Source organism: Helianthus annuus, chromosome 9 (assembly GCF_002127325.2).
Source record: "Helianthus annuus cultivar XRQ/B chromosome 9, HanXRQr2.0-SUNRISE, whole genome shotgun sequence".
Lineage (NCBI taxonomy): Eukaryota > Viridiplantae > Streptophyta > Magnoliopsida > Asterales > Asteraceae > Helianthus > Helianthus annuus.
This window is the reverse complement of record NC_035441.2, coordinates 175,796,720-175,818,350: the sequence shown is the minus strand read 5'-3', so window position 1 is coordinate 175,818,350 and position 21,631 is coordinate 175,796,720. Positions and strand designations below refer to the sequence as shown.

General features: G+C 36.8%; 1 protein-coding gene across 1 annotated transcript; it reads left to right on the top strand.

The window, feature by feature from the left end:
- Positions 1 to 17,496: 17,496 nt before the first annotated feature.
- Positions 17,497 to 21,035, top strand: LOC110879698 (F-box/kelch-repeat protein At1g74510). The gene is made up of 2 exons (XM_022128210.2): positions 17,497 to 17,766; positions 19,484 to 21,035. Exon 2 carries the CDS (start codon positions 19,489 to 19,491, stop codon positions 20,791 to 20,793), a length of 1,305 nt encoding a protein of 434 aa, XP_021983902.1. The 5' UTR covers positions 17,497 to 17,766; positions 19,484 to 19,488; the 3' UTR covers positions 20,794 to 21,035.
- Positions 21,036 to 21,631: the final 596 nt, after the last annotated feature.

Sequence of the window (21,631 nt, the reverse complement as noted above, 5' to 3'; positions counted from 1 at the left end):
ATTCACTCTCGAAAAAAATTATTGATTTAAAACTAAGATTTGAAGCCCAATGAGAATTACTCGTGGTCAGTTTTGGTCATTGATGTCCCATTAGGAACATTGTTTTGAAATTAATGCGGTCTTTTGTTCTGAGTTAGGGTCATTGATGATCATTTTGGTTTATTCTTAGCTAAATTCAGTCAATAATGGCCAAATATGGTTCACTAGGATCGGAAATTCATATTCTATTACGGTCGTTAGTTTTTAGTTATAGTAATTGGTTTAAGTTACGGTCATTTACTGTCAGATATATTGGTTCATGGTAAATTATGATCGTCTAGCTACATTGATGATTAATTAGGTCCAATTATGTTCATCTAGCTACATTGATATCCAGTTAGACCCACTAATGTTTAAGCAGGTTGTAAATTGGACGCTAATTTTGCAATTATTTTTCCGACCGTAATTGCCCTTTTTCTAGTAGTGCTATTGTTAGACTATGAGGTATGGGGTTTGGGTTGGGTGTGAGTTGGGGGAAAACGCCCAAGCCACCATTCCGGGTGGGCTTGGGTTAGGGCGTGACCCTTGGGGCTTGGGTTTCAAGCCGGGCGTGGGACGGTCTTAACATCCTAGCTGGCGGCCTCCTATTCGCTGACCCCGCCATGTCATAGCGGGCCATTTGAAAGTTTGAATTTTTAATTTCAAACCGTTTGGCCAAGCCAAGCGGTCACCCCAACCCCAACATCCCCTATAAATGTAACCCCACCGGCTACCCCATTCCAAACCCGTCACTATCCACCGCTACCCCACCGGCTACCCACTTCCAAACCTGTCACTATCCACCGCTACCCCACCGGCTGACCACCCCTAACCCGAAGAAGATGGCATCTTGGACCAACGAGGAAGAATTGGCTCTCGTCACAAGCGTCGTTGACGCTATGAAGGCTCGGCAACCCGGCCAAACACGATATTGGCGGGAAGCATTCGCAACCTACAAACATAACGTCCGACACGACCGCCACAACCTCAACGCGTGCCAACATAAATGGCGCGAGCTACGGCTCAAGCTCGATCGTTTCAAGGCTTACTACGAAGCCGTTCCGAGCGGCGATTTAAGCCACGAGAATCGGGTGGCGGTGGCGAATATTGAATTTCTAGGCAATGAACGAAAGGCGTTCGACAAGATCGCCCTTTTTGAAATTTACCTAACGCTCTAGGTTTTTTATTTTGTAATTTTTAGGTATTATGTAATTTTTTGGATTATGTAATTTTTAAAAATCTAATGAAATTTTAGGTTTTTTTATAAATGTTGTGTGAATTTTATAAATTTTTTGTAATTTTTTTTTAAATAATCTGCCAAGCGGCGCACCCAACCCACGCCCTGCCATACCCCACGGACACGTCACTAGGCGGTTGGGGGCTCCAATTCTAGGTGTCAACTCATGCCTCAACCCAAGCCCAACCCAAGCCCCACCATACCCGAGGTTCTTAGCATTTTGCTGCTACAAGACGATGACAGATTGCATAGTTTATGCCTTGTACCTTAAAGTCACAATTGTGTGAGAATAATGAATGGAGGGAATATGATACAGAGATGATATCATAAAGGAATGGCCTAATACAGGTGCTCACTCTAAGCCCAAGTGCTATGACATATATTCCTATTTCACTAATAACCTATAAAGGCTACCAACTAAATACTCATAAAAAGGGACACTTTTTTTTGTTTTTATATGATGTATTATGCTTTTCACCACCTTTAGGTTATCAATTCTTTTTATATCATAATTGTTACCCGCCACAAACCTTTTCAAAGGTCATTGGCGTGTATTTTATCATTCTAGTTGAACATATAACGTATCATATATTATATATACTATATGCATACACTAAAAGATGCAAGTAGCATATATTAGATATATTTACTCATTATATACTGTATGATCAGTTGGTAACATAACAAGCTAATAAACCAACATGACAAGAATATAGTTTCAGATCAAATGGCTGAATTCGGTTACTTATTGCTTCAGCTACACCACAATCATTTGTTACTAGGGGTGCAAACGAGCCAAGCGGCTCGCGAGCTACTCGAGATCGGCTCGCGAGCTACTCGAGATCGGCTCGCGAAAAAGCTCGAAATATGTTGAGCCTTATCGAGCCCGAGCCGAGCTTGAGCCTAAAATAAAAGCTCGTTTGTTTATCGAGCCCGATCTCGAGTCTGCTATGTGACTTGTCGAGCCTTATCTAGCTTTAGTGTAAAAGAGCCGAGCCGATCTTATTTAAATTTGTTTACGAACCGACCCTGAACCTAAAAATAAGTTTATTTAGTAAACGAGCTCGAGCCCGAGCTTCAATTATCGAGCGCACGAGCCTGAAAAGTCTATTATTTATATTTTTTTATATAATATATTAGTTAATAGATAATAAAAGAGCCGAGCTCGAGCTTGAGAAAATACCAACGAGCCGAGCTCGAGCTTTGAAAACGAAGCTCGAATCGAGCCGAGCTCGAGCTCGAGCTCCCATAAGTTAATCAAGCTCGAGCCTGGTCAAGCTCGGGCTCGGCTCGGCTCGTTTGCACCCCTATTTGTTACGAAGGATCGTATGATACAAGGACGCAGATCGGAACAGGATACATTTTTTTTACCTTGTCCGAAAGGTTTTCTTAAAATTTAAAAGATACAAGTTTATCCTAAAATACATGCATTATATAAAAACTAGTATATAATTATTGTTTTTTAGGCTCGATCACCTGGTTAAATCTTTAGGAATCCCGCGGTTAAGATACTACTACTGTCAGGTTGAACTGGTGACACATTGGTCTAAACAATTTTCCACTTTGTGGCAAAAATCGCATTTGACATCAAAAGGAAAAAAATAAATCTATATGTTCAAAAGGTTTGTCTTTGCGAATGAACGACCACCTCTTAGTAAATATTTTTATTTAAGATAAATAAAAATTAAAATACACTATGTCTCATCTTCGTTTATTCTCTTTTATTGGTAAATAGACTTAGGGGTAAGATCAAATAAAAACTTTATTTTGGCTAAGTAAGAGGAGAAAAAATCTTAATCATTCATTTTTTAAATTAATAGTTAAGATGAAAGCGTAGGAGAAAAGAGTAGTGCAAAGGTATCTTGAGAAAATCTTATTTATGTACTTTCTCTCTCCACATGCAAGACACATGCATATTCCACCCCTATTTTTTAAATGTTCATAACTTTTTTATAAGACATTATTTTTCATAAAAATTTCACCGTAAAATCGAGCGTCTTTTTATCTTTAATTTGAGTACCATATTGCTATATAAAATAGGAAGACTAAAAAAACCCACTAAAATGTGTTGTATTTCTATGTTGTATAACATTAATTTTTTTGTTAGATTTTTGTACTATATTTTTGTGCTAAATTTTTTGTCTTAATTTTTTTGTACCACATTTTTTGTGCTATATTTTTTGTACTAGATTTTTTGTGCTATATTTTTTTGTACTACATCTTTTTTATTTTTAAAAAACAAAAGGGGTGCCACATGTCATTTTCACTCCTATTTATAAGGACCAAAATGCCTTTTCATTCCTACTTATTAGGAGTGTCACATATTATTATCACAATTCTTCTTAGACTGAAGGGAGTGGGGCGACTCCCCCACCCGAGTCGCCCGGAACACCGCCCCCCTTGACGTCTTGGGTGGCGTCCCCCTCCAGCCCGTCTCCAGCAGATCGCCCCAACTTTTTCATTTCCCATGCATATATCCGTTGGCAACGGATAGTTTGGCCCAAGTTTTTTATTTTTTTATTTTTTAAATACATCCCACCTTTATAAAAAATACCACATATCAAACACATTTTTACCATAATCTTCTCTCAACTCATCAAAATTTATACCAATCTTCTATCAACTCATCAAATGTATCCCCACAACATCCCTCCTTTCAACCAAAATACACAAACTTCCAATCCACAACCCGATATGGCGGACCCAAACATTTTAAATAACCCCGCTTTTTACGTCTATTTCAACAATATGCACGTTGCTAGCTTTAGCCGAACAAATGAAGCAAGAAATTCGAGAAAAATATAAGCTTTGTTGATTGTATTTTTTTATTTTTGTTGATGTATTTTTTTTAGTTGATGTATTTTTTATTTTATTGAAGTATTAGTTTTTATTTACTTTGATCAATATTTTTATAAAAAACAGGACTTTTTTTTATATCTTTTACATAAAAAAAGACAAAATAAATCAATCCAAGTGTCGCAAGACGCCCCACCCAGCAAGGTTGCCCCACTCCCCCTTTTTTGGTCAAAATCCTCTAATATGACGTGGCGTCACGTGTCGCAAGACGCCCCATCAAAAGGATGCTCCACTCCCCTTAGTCTTAGACTATTTAGGCAAAATCCACTTTTTAGTGGATCCTTCCAAATAGACTTAAATCATTATCCTTCACGCCATGCTTTCCCATTAGAGATGGGCATAATACCCGGTTCTAAACCCGAAACCGTAGAACTGGCCCGAAACCGATTCCAGATCCAACCCGATTCATAGGAGAACCGGGTCCAGGTTCAAAAAACCCGGAGGTTCTTATCCGGTTCTATTTTTTCTCATAATAAACGGGTAGTACCCGGTTCCTCCATTATACCCGGTAATATCTTACCGTTAGAACCGGTTGGAGGTAAGAAACCACCATTCTTGTGCAACAATTACTATCTTCACGAACCAAATCTCCTTTAAATTGATTTTAAAGTTTTCTATTTTCTTTATGAATACATTTTGATCAACGAGTGTTGTTAATGTTGTTTGTTGAAGGTAGATGACTAGTGGGGATAGGGAGTGCCGCCATGGTTTGACACACCTCTAAGCAAAAACCAAAAATGTAAACGGAGTTCTTGTCATGTTTACTTGAGATTAAAAAATGGGAAAATCACGAATTTAGTCAAGACTTGGTCAAAATTTTAAAAATAGTCCGTTGACACCCCATAAAATGTCGTTTCATGAATTCCAACCCGGCTCAAGACATAACCTAAGAACTTTCCTCAAAGATCAGTCACCTTTTGCCACTTGTTAACTGTCAAAACATCTCCCATCACCTGTCACCTCTCTCTCTCTCTCTCTCTCTCTCTCTCTCTCTCTCTCTCTCTCTCTCTCTCTCTCTCTCTCTCTCTCTCCCTATTTCTCCTTCACCACTCTCACCCTACTCCCTGTCTTCATCTTCTTCATCGAGCACCACCACCACCCTCACCTCCCACCACCACCCTGAAACCTCCCACCACCTTCACCGAGTACCACCACCCTGCTACCAACCACCACCCTCACCGAGCACCACCACCCTGAAACCTCTCACCACCCTCACCGAGTACCACCACCCTGCTACCAACCACCACCCTCACCGAGCACCACCTACCTCCACCCACCACAACCCTCACCTCCTTGAAGCATATGTGCAGATCAAAGTTCAAGTCTTTATCGTCGTTCAGCAACTCAATCAACTCAACAAACTCATCGTCAACCACCGGTTTCAAAGTAAATAACTCAACAAACTCCGCCGCATCTATACTAATCCGGGTGGTGGTTGTGGTGGGTGGAGGGTGGTGGTGCTCGGTGAGGGTGGTGGTTGGTTGTAAGGTGGTGGTGCTCGGTGAGGGTGGTGGTTTACGGTGGTGCTCAAGCCGAGCCGTTTCCGACAAGTGCTCAAGCCGTCACAGGCACTGTTCGAGACGTCTGAGGTGACCCAAGCCGGTTCATCTGATTGGAGCCGTTTCAGTGTATGTTTCGAGCCGGTTCATCTGATCGGAGCCGTTTCAGAAGTTTATTGGACAAGTGTCGTGTTCCAATTGGTTTGCGGTGAAAGAACTCCTTAAGCCGTGTCAATGAACGGTATCGGCTCGTGGAGAGGTGTCAGTTGGCTAGTATTGAAATAACGGCGTGGTCGTGGCTATTTTGGTGAATTTCCCTTAACAACACTAAGTGATTACAGAGGTTGACATTTATTTTTATTTTGTTTTTTTAATAAAAAGGCCTAGTATGATTATTTAAATTTAATTTAACTTACATACTATAAATTAGCAACTTATTTGTGTATATAAGTGTTATACCTAATGCTTAATGCTTGGTGAGTTTTTTTAAAAAAAAAAATTGACTCTTTACTTTTAGTCCAAAAGTATTTGATAAATTACTTTTAACTCAAAACTATTTGAATTTTTTCTTTTAACTCAAAACTTTTCATCTTTTACAATTTAACCTTACAACATTTTTACTTTTAACTTTGGTCCCCTATACTTTTCATCTTTCGCAAATTTTCTGTTTTACGTTTCGTTCTAAATTTTGCGACTTAACACCACGCAACGTAGGGCCATTCAAACTGTCCGCCGCTCGTTGTTCGCTCGGCGCTCGTCCGGAAATTGCTCGGAAAATGCCCCTTCGATTTGAGGCTCGATTGTAGAGCCACTCTGCTCGGTTCGGTTTGTAAACGAGCCAAACATGAGCAAAGGTCCGCTCGACTCAGTTCGGCTCGAATTATTATTTTTAAATAGTATATATATATATATATATACATATACATATACACATATTGTGACATACATATATAAACACGTATATACGCATATATACACATACACACATACATATGTACATTAATATAAATTAAATTTATAGGTTTATATATACTGTCACACCCCCAAATAACCACCTAGGGCATGTCCCTATTGGAGGTGCAACGATCCAACAAAGAGCCACCAATCATATCAAACACAAGTTATAATGTATTGAAATACCCAATTGAAAGAAATGTATCGTTTGCAAAGATAAACCAAAACCAAAGTATTGAGCGGAAGCATAAAAGTTTAAATGTATAATGTATCGAAACCAAATCAAAGTAACTGTTTATTATGACCACAACCACTCCAGCAGCATCAGACAGCAAGCTCCCAAGTTCCTTCAGTAATTACCTACAAGCATGTAAACAAGTGTGTCAGACTACGCTGGTGAGTTCAAGGTTTTGTTAACGGGTTGAGTTACCAGATGTATGTTAATGCGATTCAATGATGCGTTACGATGTTGCTCAAGTTAGTTACCCTAGGGACTACGCCCTTACGTAACCGAGGAGTGTGCCTCTTAGCAACCCACTATGTTGTTCAGTTAGTTACCCTAGGGGAACCGCCCTTACGTAACCGAGGAGTGTGCCTCTAAACAACCATAGTGAAACCCAGATAATTAGTACCTAATAGCGCTATCAACTAATCACCCCCATTGCCCTCCAGGCAATAACCAAAACCGATTAAGTTGTTTACCCAATGTTTCCCTTCCAAATGTTTACCAGTTGTCCCAAACCACCGGGACGCATGCTTGAGAAAATGCAATGAACTCACCTTTGGTTTGCTCGGTAAGATTAGATATCTTGTTTATTAATCGAACAAAGCACGCCCTAAAAGGATTACCGATTACAGTCAGTTTTACTTGCATATGCACCACACCGTTCACGTATAGCTAATTCACGTATTCAAGATTCACATCAAGTATGATCATTGCTCATGTAACACACATATGCACTACAACACATGACAGCCTATTCGTCCATTTAAAGTATCGAATGATGCTCAACATGTAATCACGCACACACACCATTTACATTCCTACCAAAATCAACTAGCAAGTGTATGACCCAAAGTTTCAACATATGCGTATCACGATATCTAACAAAGCCAAACATTCAATGTCCGACCCAACTCACATCATGTGCTGCCCTATAGATGTTGGGCCGAATAACATAAGCCCAAGGTGGTTGTGTATATTTCTATTAATATGATGTTTTGTTTTTATAAGCCATAACCTTGTGACAACCTCAATTACCCAGTTCTGTTGATTCCCAACATCCCAATATCTTCGAACCGTATCACCATTCCCCAGCATTCTTAATCCCTAATATGATAAACACATTGTAACAATACTCGGCCCAATGCTGACCCAGGTAATTGCGGCCCAATGCTAACAGCCAAGCCCCATCGTTTAATAATTATCTCTTTAGTTATTGCCTACTAATTAGTTTACCTCTAATAACCCAAGACAATAATTTAAATATTACCAGATCATATAATTATGTTCCCACCAATTTATAATCCATCATAAACAATCTTTCTAGAGTTGCCAGAACACTTAGGATAGTTATCTAGTTTATATATATTTCATGTGAGGCCACATCAGAGTTTGTCAGCCATTTATTTGAGTGGCCCTATCACATAAAAGGTCCAATAACTAGCTAACATTCAAAAAAAAACTTGTTGACTTTGTATCACTTTCATAACTCCATTGCTGCTTACCAATAATCATCATGGCCGCCCCTTATGTCCAATCATTCATCATGCTTTACAAGCAAGGTTTGACCATCAATTTAATATGATTGGCCAACCATGAGGTTGCCGACCATAAAGTTACCGTGTGGTCTCTATTTGTTTCTCGTGGCCGGTTTCACAAATCACCATAGCAATTAATGTTTATTATTCCTTAGGCCAAAGCAATTAATATTTATTATTCCTATCAGTTTGATTAGACCAAAGCACGTGGCCGCCCCTTTCATATTATCTATGACCAATAACAACAACTCATGCACATAATCTATGACCAATAACAACAACTCATGCACATAATCTATGATGTACCCAACATTCACAATAAGGCAATAAATAAAATACTAACCACAAGATTGAATGGGTGGGATGATGCCTCGAGGGGGGGGGGTCTTATCCTCTGCCGTCGCACAAAACAAAAAGAATAGGCGAGGTAGGGTTTGCTTATAATATGCAAGGTTTGTGGACGTATCCTATAAGGATACTTTAAAGATATAGATATCAAGGCTATCGGACTTCACTGTGGGCTTGTGCTGGGCTGCGCATCACTATACCTAATTGTAATGTGTGTATGTTAAATATTACCCAATAATATTTGGCCCAATAACACATTCGGTTTACGTTAAATAATTAATCGTAGCAAAGATGAAGGATGAATGACGAGGAGTCAAAATTGCGAGACTAACCTTAGAAGTTCGGGTTGTCACATCATCCCCAACTTGAAGGAAATTTCGTCCCGAAATTTAGTAAACAGTCACTGAGGAAGCTGGTTTTGTTAAGCGTTTTCGCGGGGTGTCACATATACCACTCTATTAGATTTTGGTCCACTATGTACAAATTTACAACTATATATATACCTACCAGCCTAAGCATGCCAATAAAAAACTTAACACCAAATCTAAAAGTTAAACCAAACTCTAAACCGCTAAACGATAGTCTGCTCATTGCCTTAATATCTCATGTTGTTACCCTAAGTTGATCGTCTCCTGCTCTCAACATCATTGTTCGTGCAATATGAGCATCGTCTCATCGGCCACAACATGGTTATTTATTAGAAAAATATTATGCCATGAAATGTACTTGTCTTTAAATACATAAAAACTTGAGACCCAACATTGTCATTATCACACTTCGCAAATTTAAATCGCGTGACATAGTTGTCAAAATTGTTGGACGCTCACTCGGAATATTCACTGCTCGGAAAATGTTCGTTTGATTTGAGGCTCAGTTTTAAATGAGCCGCTCTGCTCGGTTTTGTTTGTAAACGAGCCAAGCATGAGCAAAGGTCCACTCGGTTCGGCTCGACTCATGCACAGCCCTAACGCAACGTGTTGTTTAACGTTTTTACATTTTGTTTCTTGTTCTACGTTTTGCGGGTTAACACGACGCAACGTGCATGTGTCATTCAACATTTTTATGTCGTCTATTTCTTTTCCCGTTTGACAGGTTCGTCATAAGATGCGGGTCCTAGATCGACTTAGTTACTATACTTTATGTTTTACGTTTCGATCTCACTTCTTCGCGTTAACACGCCGCAAATTCAGTGGTGGTCGCTTGTGGTGGTGTGACATTGATGATATTTGATACAGTTTTACGCCCTCATCGCAAGGCGAGAGTGCTTAATACTAGTTACATCTTATTTAAAAACATTAATACAGTTTCTCGTTCTAAGTTTTGCGAGTAACACGATGCAACGTGCCTGTGTTATTCAACATTTTTATATCGTCTATTTCTTTTCCCGTTTGACAGGTTTGTCATAACATGCGGGTCTTAGATCGCCTTAGTTATTATACTCTATGTTTTACGTTTCGGTCTAATTTCTTTGCATTAACACGCCGGGAATTCAGTGTTGGTAGTCACTCGTGGTGGTGTGACATTGATACGGTTTCACACCCCCGTCGCAACACGGGAATGCTTAATACTAGTTACATCTTATTTAACATCATCAGTTGAGTACCAATTTTTTTCACTAAATATTTAATTTCTTATTTCAAAGATGTAATCTAAAGTTTTTAACACACATCTATAGTCTATAATTACCATAGTATAAATTAGAAAGATGTTTGTGTTATATGGTTTGTACTTCAAGCATAGGGAGTCTTTCAAAAAAAATTCTAATTTTTTATTTCTAACTTAAAGGTTTTCATTTTTTTTCATTTTAACTTTTTTGTTTTTTTACTTTTAACACAAAACTTTTCATCTTTTTCAATTAAACCCCAACACATTTTTATTTTCAATTTTGATCCACATATTTTTCATCTTTATCAAATTTCTCGTTTTACGTTTTGTTATAATTTAGCGAGTAAACACGCCGTAACGTACGTGTGAGTTTCAAAGTTTTTCAACTATTTTTTCCTGTTTGACAGGACAATCACAACGTGTCTATTTTTCCATATTTGACAGGTTCGTTGCAACGCGCGTGGTATTAGATCGACTTAGTTATTCTTTTCTATTTTTACATTTCAGTCTTATTTCTTCGCATTAACATGTCGCAACTGGCATACGTGGTTCAACGATTTTACGTATGTTTTTCGTTCGGTGTTATTTTTCCCTTATTATTTATTTTATTTTTACGAGCTTTTCCGACGTTGTTGATCACTGGTAGTTGTGTAGCATTAGTGCTACATGTTGGTTCAGTTCTGTTTGATCATGAAGGAAAACAATATAAATCATACCTGTCACAGCAGATAGTGCAGAGGAGAATCCAGTAATGGAGTTCGACATGCCTGTCATCTTGATTCGGTTCCTCCTTAGGGTGCTGACTGATGATGGGGACTTAGAAAACCGAAAAGGGTATCGGTTTAGGAGAGGAGGTTTCGTGATGATGTTACGGCTTATGGGGTGTGAATTGTGAAAACTGAGTAACCCTTAAACCTCCACCTTATTCTCCTTATATAAGCACCCAGGAGGAAACCTAATTAGTTACTAAGGGTAATATGGTCCATCAACAATTACCAACTAATTAAATAATAGGTTCTAATATATTTTGATCTCTATAATGTAAATGATTAAGATGGCTATAGATTAAATATTAATACTTAATATATTTAATCTTACATTCTCCCACTTAGCCGAGTAATCATTTACTATGAGTATTAGCTAAGCCTGATCAGGAGTTAACACTCATTTTAGCCTTAAACAAGTACTATAGCAGAGAAATACAGCCGTTGAATCATTATGCGACTCAGGACCCCCATTAATCATACTATAGCCTTAATTTAAAACCTAATCATCATGATCAAAATACGCGTAAGCCCTTTGTTTGATTTGTAACTTTTATTTGTCTATATGCCATTATACCGGTTGAACATATTCTAACAGACATACAAAATCAAACTTGAGGAAAATCAACTAATACTTAGTCATTCATAGTACGATATGCAATTGCGCACGACTATTAATTAATACCCGTCTATGAGCTCTCTTAATAAGACTTATGGGTAATAGCCCTTCAGTTATAGGATCCTTAAGCATATCATGAATGTATTCGATACAAAACTTAGTTTCCTCAATTCGTTCATAAACGAATAATTAATTGTGTATCGAAACTTAATGCAGCACCTCTTGAACTGTTACTGTTCAAGGAGTTATGGTGGCTGACTTTATCACACTAATTCTTCAAAACATTATATGGAGTTAATAAACTTATGAGTCCACTGATTAAATTTCCAACAGCATTTAGTGACCATGTTATGTCGTTATAACTTAGGTTGTTAATATCAGTGCATTATGACTCCTCCATGAAATAGGTTTTGTCTGCTGACATAAAGATATACCCGAAACTGCATTTTATAATCTTTGAATATTTCAAAGTTAGAGTAATAAACCGGTTTTTAATTCTCACTTCTTCTTTAAATTGTAGTCTCTCGTTTCTTTTAAAGATATTGTAATACTCCATTAGATGCTACACATTAATCTAGACATATCTAGTGTGTTGCAATATGAGTAATATCTAAACGAGTATAGACTTAAACTTACATAAGGCTTCTAATTAATGAAGCATAAATAAATAATCTCATTTATCCTATTATCCTCTAAAGGAGAGCAATATTGATTGTTACATATGTAAGGACCCATTTAATGTTAAACTTATGGAACGAAACTAATATCCCATTGGGTCTATCTCAGTATGTTATGATATCAATCACGTAAGAGATATCTCTGAGTTTTATTATATCAAAGTTTGTGTTAGCAATGCTTTGACTTATGTAACATATGCTTGTCAAAGAATGTCATCTATATAGACAAGTTTATTTTAGTTGCTCCCACTCATCTTGAGGTAGGTACATTAATCCACTTGATTCTTGATGAAAATAATTACGTTAGCTTTTCATCACATTATGATGTTTGCATTAACCCATACATGGATATTATTGGCTTACAAACAAAGTGTTCTTTAACCTTCAGTTTGAAACTTTAGGTTGTTATCTAATGAACATGTAAATGTGTCAGCCATTTATTAGGGAAAATCGTTTTAATGTTCATCTAATGTAGCTTAAAACTATTATAAGCTACTTAGAACAGTGATGATCCTCAAAGAAATCTTTTGTTAGATATGCAATAAAGATTCTTTAATAATTTATCTCTTCCTGAGTACAACCTTTGACAATCAATCATGCTTTTGAGTGTCTTAACGCTTATATTAGGATTTGGTTTAGTCATGAACACTCTTAGGTAACTTAATCAAATCCCAAACGTTATAAGAACACACAAAGTCAGTTTCACTATAAAACTGTTATATTCCATTCAAATGATTGATTTACACTAATGGCTTAATTTGAAGAGATAGGATCAGTAAACATTTCCAAAATCCATTTCAACTTCAATTAGGGAGGTTATGTAATCATCAAAGTTAGTAGGCTTTTAAACCTAGATGACCTCCTGAGTTGATTATTGGGTTCATTAGAAGTTTCAATTTTATGGATTAGCTCTTGGTTAGGTTGCTATCATTTTCATTCTAAGTTTGTAAGAGTAGGTGCAGTATAGTGTACAAGAGGTGTAGTCGGAGTTAAATTCGGAGTGAAATTTAATGACACTCTTCCCCCCGCCTCTTGTATTCCTTGCAAATCATGATAAGGACTTTGACTGCTCCCACCGAACTTAGAAATCTTTAGGAACTCAGCATGCGTAGGGTCAATACTTAACGACCAACAAATTCTAATAGAGAAAACAAATTAATGACATTAGTCATTGTAGTTTCTCTTGTTGAGGATTATGTTAGTTTAGGTAAGAAATCTAAGTGCGCCCACAATTAAGAAACAATGAAACTTTTGTAAGAGTAGCATTAGATTTGAGGAGACAAGTATTGATGATAGAACAGTGTCATGATGGAGCGGTGTCTTGTACAAGAGGTGCAAACTTATAAGGTAATGTAAAATTTTCACTCCCCACCTCTTGCAACTATTGCAAGTTATTATTAAGACACTTAATGCTCCCACTGATCTTTAATATCTCTAAAATGCTACAAGAAAAGTTTCAATGAGCTACGTGACGCGGGAACCTATCACATATACGTTAGACTTTATTTGATTTCTTTAATGTCCAGATATCATAAGAAACTTTAGGAACATATTTAATAGAAATCTTATAAAGTATATGTATGAATAAATTTCTTCTAAGACCGTGGGCCATATGTGACAAAATTTAGATACAAGTTGATAGTCTTTCAAATGATAAATGAATTATGTCTGAATATTCCATTTGGAATAAGTTCCACAAATGTCAATGAATGACTTATGATGGACCCATACTTATTCCTTAAGCCAAGTAATATTTAGGGCTGTAACGTCATGATTTAGAATCACTGAAAATGAGATTAGATGAAAAAATCATCCTCATTAACCATGTTATGATTTCTCATGAATTTTGGTTCTAATGGATGAAATTTATAAGTCTCATTTTCCTTTTGTCAAATTCTCATTTGCATGATGACAAAAGTTGTGAAAAAGTAAGGTATCATCTAGTTTCATCACAGTAATGTTTCTATCCAGATATTTAGAACAAATAAGATGAGAATTTAAGATAAGTGTGACTTTATGTTGACTATGCAAACCTCACAACCTTCATAACATTGCTTAATTATGATACTATATTCTGATTAATCAGAATATATAAGGTATCGAAAAGCGTTGTTGGAAGACTGTTCATTATGGTTCTTATAGTCTTAACATTTAATTTTGTCACTAACTCTCATGTTAGTTATTTGTCGAGTTCTGGTAAGGAAACGTATGGAACTAGAGTCAACTAATCATGTGTTAATTGGAATATTAAAATTATCAGACTTAAATATCATTAGCAAGTTTCTATCTAATTAATTTATCCAACTGTTCTTTAGAATAATGGATAGTCTCGTTGCTTATGCCTAGTCTAATGACATAATTATGCAGTGAGATTTTCCCTTGAAGAACCTTAACGTTGGGATTAGCACTTGTAATTTGTCTATGGACTTTAGAACAATCCTCTCTTAAGGTTTTAGTGGTTTTAAGGTGAATAACATCTTATTTTCCAGTTTCAAACATTTATTTTCTATGTACATATGTTGCTTATCAACACACTCGTTATACTTTGGTACTTTTGAGTGTTATAGCTGATTTATAATGCATCAAATTGTACAAATGAAAACTTAGTATGTAATGTACTGGAAAATGTACTTATTTCCATGCGTAAGCCCTTAACTTTATGGGTCATGGTATTGTACATTATAATATATTCACATATACCACTTAACCTTATAATTTATAATTTTAAATGAAGACATGCGCCTTAGGAGTTCTTGTAATTATTCCACAATTATAGATTAGTCTTAGGAAAAAATTAATCTGGAATAACTTTAGTGATAGCAATTATTTTAGATAGTTCTTGATTATCATAAGAGACATCATGTTCGATTTATCCTAATCATCATGCTCTACTATTCTTCCGTAGTGCCTTATCAGAAGAGAGCAATAAGGTTATCGTGTCTTAAGAGATAATCAAGGATTTAATTTAAGAGCTAATTCTTATAGAAACTTTAAATAAAGCAAAACATTTTAGGCTTAGGAATTAGAGTGGATGAGATATAGATTTATAGAAGAAAATCATAGTGAGAAAAATATGGGTACTAAGAATAAGGCAGACAAAATGATCACAAAATTAATTGAGGATCATTAATATAAGGATCATTATGTGAAGAGGTTGTGATATGTCTATTACTAACATCAAAATAATAGACTACTTAAAGTTCTACTTAAACGAAGACAAAACAGCTTTGGCCAGAAGTGTAATCATTTAAGCATATGTGCAAAGTGGTTGTAACAAATCAGCTTTGGCCAGAAATTGAGACGAACACTTTAGTTATGCACTTGTTGAGTATGCCATCTATGAATGAATTAAATCAGCTTTGGCCAGAAATTAAGACATTCATGCTTATGATGCACACACAACATAGCTTTCGTAATACTTGGATGATAAGTAGATGTATCAAGTCAGCTTTGGCCAGAAATGATATATCAAAAACTCATTCAAGTAAAGCCATTTTGGTTTTGCAAAACATTATTTGATCCTCATTAATTAACTAAATAATTACAAAAACCAATCATTTAATAGCAAACCACCCGTTAGCGCGGATCGAGTCGCAACCACGATCTCGACTAATGACGTTACGGTTGCGAGTCGCAACCACGATCTCGACTAATGACGTTACGGTTGCGAGTCGCAACCACGATCTCGACTAATGACGTTACGGTTGCGAGTCGCAACTGCGGTTTCGACTAATCATGTTTTGGTTGCGAGTCGTGACGTAATGGTTGCGAGTAGCAACCTCATGGTTGCGAGTTGTAGACCTTTTGCTCTCGAGTAGCAACCTCATGGTTGCGAGTAGCAACCTCATGGTTGCGAGTAGCAACCTCATGGTTGCGAGTAGCAACCTCATGGTTGCGAGTAGCAACCTCATGATCTCGAGTAGCAATCTCATGGTCTCGAGTAGCAACCTCGTTAAACAGCTGTTAATTGTGATATCATAACCGAAAATTCGAAATCTAAGGGATTATGGGATATTATTTCCTGTTTTAAAGTGATCTAATTTTATCAACATATTTCGAAAATAATAACTGTTTATCTAATAACAGTTTCGAATGAAAATTAAAAGATAAAATTAGATCAAACATGGAAAAAACACCCATTAATCCTAAATCATTCCAAAACATAATAGAAATCTTCGAATTTTCTCATGAACATGATGAACCCTAATCATAAAAAAATAAAATTCTGGAACCCGAAACCTGAATTTTAATAGTTTTACTAAACAGATTTCGGCTAAAATTATAATCCAGTTAATTCGGTGAACAAACAATTAATCTTTTTCATCGAAAATCATGATTTCGAGTCGAAGTTCATGACTCGAAACGGCTGTTAAGTTCATAAGGTTTCAAAATTCCGTTTTCCAAGTTTCAATCCCAGAATTATGGATACGAAAACAGAACTGACTAATCAACATATGCTCTGATACCACATGTTGGTTCAGTTCTGTTTGATCATGAAGGAAAACAATATAAATCATACCTGTCACAGCAGATAGTGCAGAGGAGAATCCAGTAATGGAGTTCGACATGCCTGTCATCTTGATTCGGTTCCTCCTTAGGGTGCTGACTGATGATGGGGACTTAGAAAACCGAAAAGGGTATCGGTTTAGGAGAGGAGGTTTCGTGATGATGTTACGGCTTATGGGGTGTGAATTGTGAAAACTGAGTAACCCTTAAACCTCCACCTTATTCTCCTTATATAAGCACCCAGGAGGAAACCTAATTAGTTACTAAGGGTAATATGGTCCATCAACAATTACCAACTAATTAAATAATAGGTTCTAATATATTTTAATCTCTATAATGTAAATGATTAAGATGGCTATAGATTAAATATTAATACTTAATATATTTAATCTTACACTACTTGGCACAGTCTATACCCCTCCCGCAACGCGGGGACCCTTTATGCTAGTTTAATTTAAAGTATTTATATTCTTACAAGGTATAGCATCTTCACATATTTTTTAACAACCGTTGTTTATTTACAACCAGAATCCAAATACAATTAAAATAATATTAAAACAAGCCATACACATGGCGTCCAAGGCCACATCTCCTATTTGTCCACTTCTAATTTATTCAAGCTTTACCTTTCTATCATATTTATAAATACTCCCACCCATCAAACCCACACAAAAATGAAAAATTACAGGAAACTAAAAATATACTTTCAAAATAATAATTGTATTTACAGAAAAGGTGAATCAAAACTGTGAGGAGCAAGGGCTTATGAGGCCTAAGTTCCGGAAAAGGGAATAGAGAAACCGGAGAAAAAGAAGTATTAAAGTGCAATTTTTCTGCTGAATATCATATCATACAGATATGTATCTATCTGTGTATATACAATCAAGAAATTTCAACAAAGCTCTCTTCACTGAGACAATTTGTAAGCTTTCTATCTGTTTTCTTTATTTATTTATTTATTTGTCTTTTTTTTATGAATGATCTTAGGTTTTGTTTGATTGATTGGGTAAAAACCCAGAAATATATGTGAAATTGCTTTGTTGATTTTGATTATCTAATAAAAATCTGATTTTTACTGGCTCTTTTGATGTTTCTTGAATATACCTTGTGTTAGTGTTTAGTTGGATTGCAAGATTGGTTACTTATAGTAATTTGTGGCAAGATTGTGTTTTATGATTAAATTAAGGATACACCCAATGTGGGATTTTTAGTTTAGGGATTTCTGCTCATCTTTTTGATGTAAATTATGTTAATTGATGTCTTGCATTGCATGCATGTTTGGATTACATTTTGTGGTGGGTTGTAGTTATAGACTCAGAGTGTATGTTCATCCTTTTTAGATTATAATCAATAAGTTTGTTTTATGAATAAATCTATCAAAAATAGAAAGATCATTAGTTCTTTACTAGTTTGTATTACAGAAACTCATTTTTGATAAAATTCAAGAAAATTTCAGATTGGGAGTTACAGTTTAGGGCTTTCTGCAAGCTGTCCTTTCTTTTTGTTATGTTTTTAAGATAGCTTATGTCAATTGAGTCTATTTGTTGCATGCTATGTAATTTTGATTGTGATTTGAGGTTTCATTGGTGGGCATAGATTAAAGATTTTACCTTTATAATCTTTTTCATGTTTAGTTGAATTTAAAGATGTAGTATTTTGTTTCTATGGCTGATGTTTGCTAGGGTGTAAACGAGCCGGGCCGAGCCCGAGCTCGACCAGGCTCGAGCTCGGCTCGTTAGGTTTTTATGAAGCTCGAGCTCGAGCTCGGCTCGGTTCGAGCCCATTTCTTTGAGCTCGAGCTCGGCTCGCGAGTAAAACCCAAAGCTCGAGCTCGGCTCGACTCGGCTCGAACTATTTTGAGAACAACCTTAAACGAGCTAAAAGCTCGGCTCGAGCTCGGCTCATCAATGTTATCATCATTATTAATATATTATATATAAAAAATTAAAATTTTTTCTGGGCTCGTTTAAGCTCGCAAGCCTAAACAAGCTTTGTATTTCAGGCTCGAGCTCGGGCTCGATAATAAAACGAGCTCTATTTCAGGCTCGGGCTCGGGCTCGTTAAGGCTCGGCTTGTTCGAGCTTTTAACCGAGCCGATCACGAGTAGCTCTCGAGCATTTGGGCTTGTTTACACCCCTAATGTTTGCTATCATCTGGCCCTCTTTTAGAATATGAATTACCCGAAGTTTCAAATATCGTAAATTTCACTTCTTAGAGAAATTGGATTCATTTTTCTTAATATCGGGTTAGAACTTTGAAGTGTTATTTCAGTCGAATTGGATTTAATTTTGTTTCCGATCTTGATGATCTTTATCAAAAACTGGCATTTAACCTATTTAATAATGTTTTAGGGCACATCAAAAGTATTGTAGTGTTTTACATCACTACAAATATATTGTCGATTCGTCGTATGCATCTGTCTGTTATGTGTATCTTTACTTATGGTATAAACTGATGATGATTTCCGTATATTACCTAACATCTAGCACTTATTTACAAGATTCCAAATTTGGTATTATGTTCTTCATGGTGTTCTTTATTCTGCACGTTATAGATTCGTTTACTTTGCATACGTAAACAATCTTTTTTCCCTTCATAAATTCGATTCGTTTGACAAATTGTAAAATTGTTTCATATAGGAATCATGTTAGAGGGTCCTGCTTTTCTTGTCTCAAGGGATCTACCAAGTGCTTGTGAACAAGAATGCAAATGGGCTTATAACGCCTTCTGTGTAACCGGAGTTTCAAAAGAAAAATGTTATCTTGATGGTGAAGAAACAGACGGATCCAAAAGTTCGTTAACCCCGTCCGAAAACCATACACAGATGGGTGATTTAGTCATTTCACTTTCCGAACCTGACCAATCAGATGACCAAAATCAGTCGGGCCAATCAGATCCCACCTCATTAATCAACCACTTAGGTCGAGACCTCTCGATCAACTGCCTTTTACACAGCTCGAGATCCGATTACGGTTCGATCGCTTCATTAAACCGCACTTTTCGGTCCTTAATTCGTGGCGGTGAGCTGTATAGGTTAAGAAGACTAATGGGTATTGTAGAACATTGGGTTTATTTCTCGTGTAACCTTTTCGAATGGGAGGCGTTTGACCCGATCCGCCGCAGGTGGATGCGCCTGCCTACTATGGACTGCAACGAATGCTTTATGTGTTCCGATAAAGAATCTTTAGCTGTCGGTACAGAGCTGCTGGTGTTTGGTAAAGAAATAGACACACACGTAGTGTATAAATATAGCATCTTAACTAACTCATGGTCACCGGGTTCAAAGACCAATACACCTAGATATCTATTCGGTTCCGCAAGTCTCGGCGTGTTAGCCATTGTAGCCGGTGGGTGCGGTCCATCTGGCAACATCTTGAGCTCGGCTGAGCTTTACAATTCGGAAACCGGGACTTGGGTAACGCTACCCGACATGCATAAACCAAGAAAAATGTGTTCAGGGGTATTTATGGAATCTAAATTTTACGTTATCGGTGGAATAGGTGAAGAAAATAACAACGAGCTGACTTGCGGGGAAGTTTATGATTTGGAAACCGGTTACTGGACCGAGATTCCAAATATGTTTCCAGCGTTGACTGGTGGTCAAGATGCACCTGCAACCGCTAAAGCGCCGCCTTTATTAGCGGTTGTGAAGAATGAGTTATACGCAGCTTATTATGAGGAACAAGAAGTGAGAAAGTATGATAAGGGTCGGAATGTTTGGGTCAGACTGGGGGGACTTCCCGAAAGAGCAGGCTCGATGAACGGATGGGGGCTTGCGTTTCGGGCTTGTGGTGATCAGCTTATTGTTATTGCGGGACCACGGGTTTCCTATGGAGGAATGATTGAGTTGAATTCTTGGGTACCCGATGAGAACCCGCCTCAATGGAACTTGATTGGTAGAAAGCGTTCGGGCGGTTTTGTTTATAATTGTGCTGTGATGGGTTGTTGAGATGCTAGACATTCCTTTCTGAACTAAATGTTGGAGATTTTCTATGTTTTTTTTTTTTTCAGTTGTTTAAAATTATATTTGGGATAAGGTGATTTAGTCTTGATGTATGTTTCCTTTAACATCATCTCTATTTACCATCAGATTTGAATAATAAATCATGCCAATTTATACTTCATTTCCTGTGGCCCATAAAGCATTTGTTCTATTTTGAAAAAGATTCATTGGTTTGTTGACTTCTTTTATATTTGATGTGTTCTACATTGGGTTAAACCGTTTGTTTGTTTGTATTTTTTTTTTTTTTTACTTTGCGATTGAACCAGCAACTCTGCAAGCCGCTAGACCAGGTAGAACATGATCTTGTGGGCTTGGTCATTTTATAAAAAGGAAATTGAATGAGTCTTTTTTTTTTTTTTTTTTTTTGCTTTGAGCAATATGAGACGAGAGATGGTTTAGATTTTATTTTTACTTTGAGAAGAAGGGAGATCTAGGGAAGGGATTCATATATTGAGGAGATTACGAAAAAGTATAGGGAGAAAAAAACGAGATCATATGGTATTCATTGATCTTGAAAAGGCATACGATAGTGTATCAAGGCGGTCAAATACGAAAGCGATAACACATTTTGAGGAGATTAATAGAAAAGTATATGGAGAAAAAGAGAGATCTACATATGGTGTTTATTGACATTGATGAGACACACGATAGCGTGCCATACAGACTGGATTAGGATAGTGGGTAGAAGGGTTCCTAGAAACTATATAAACATAATTAGGAATATGTGTGTTATGACCTTAACTGGTGTTCGTGCGCCTGTAAGGGATACTAATTTCTTCGTAGT

Coding starts and splice junctions, on each gene's coding strand:
- LOC110879698 (XM_022128210.2), top strand. CDS start 19,489: ATGTTAGAGGGTCCTGCTTTTCTTGTCTCAAGGGATCTACCAAGTGCT.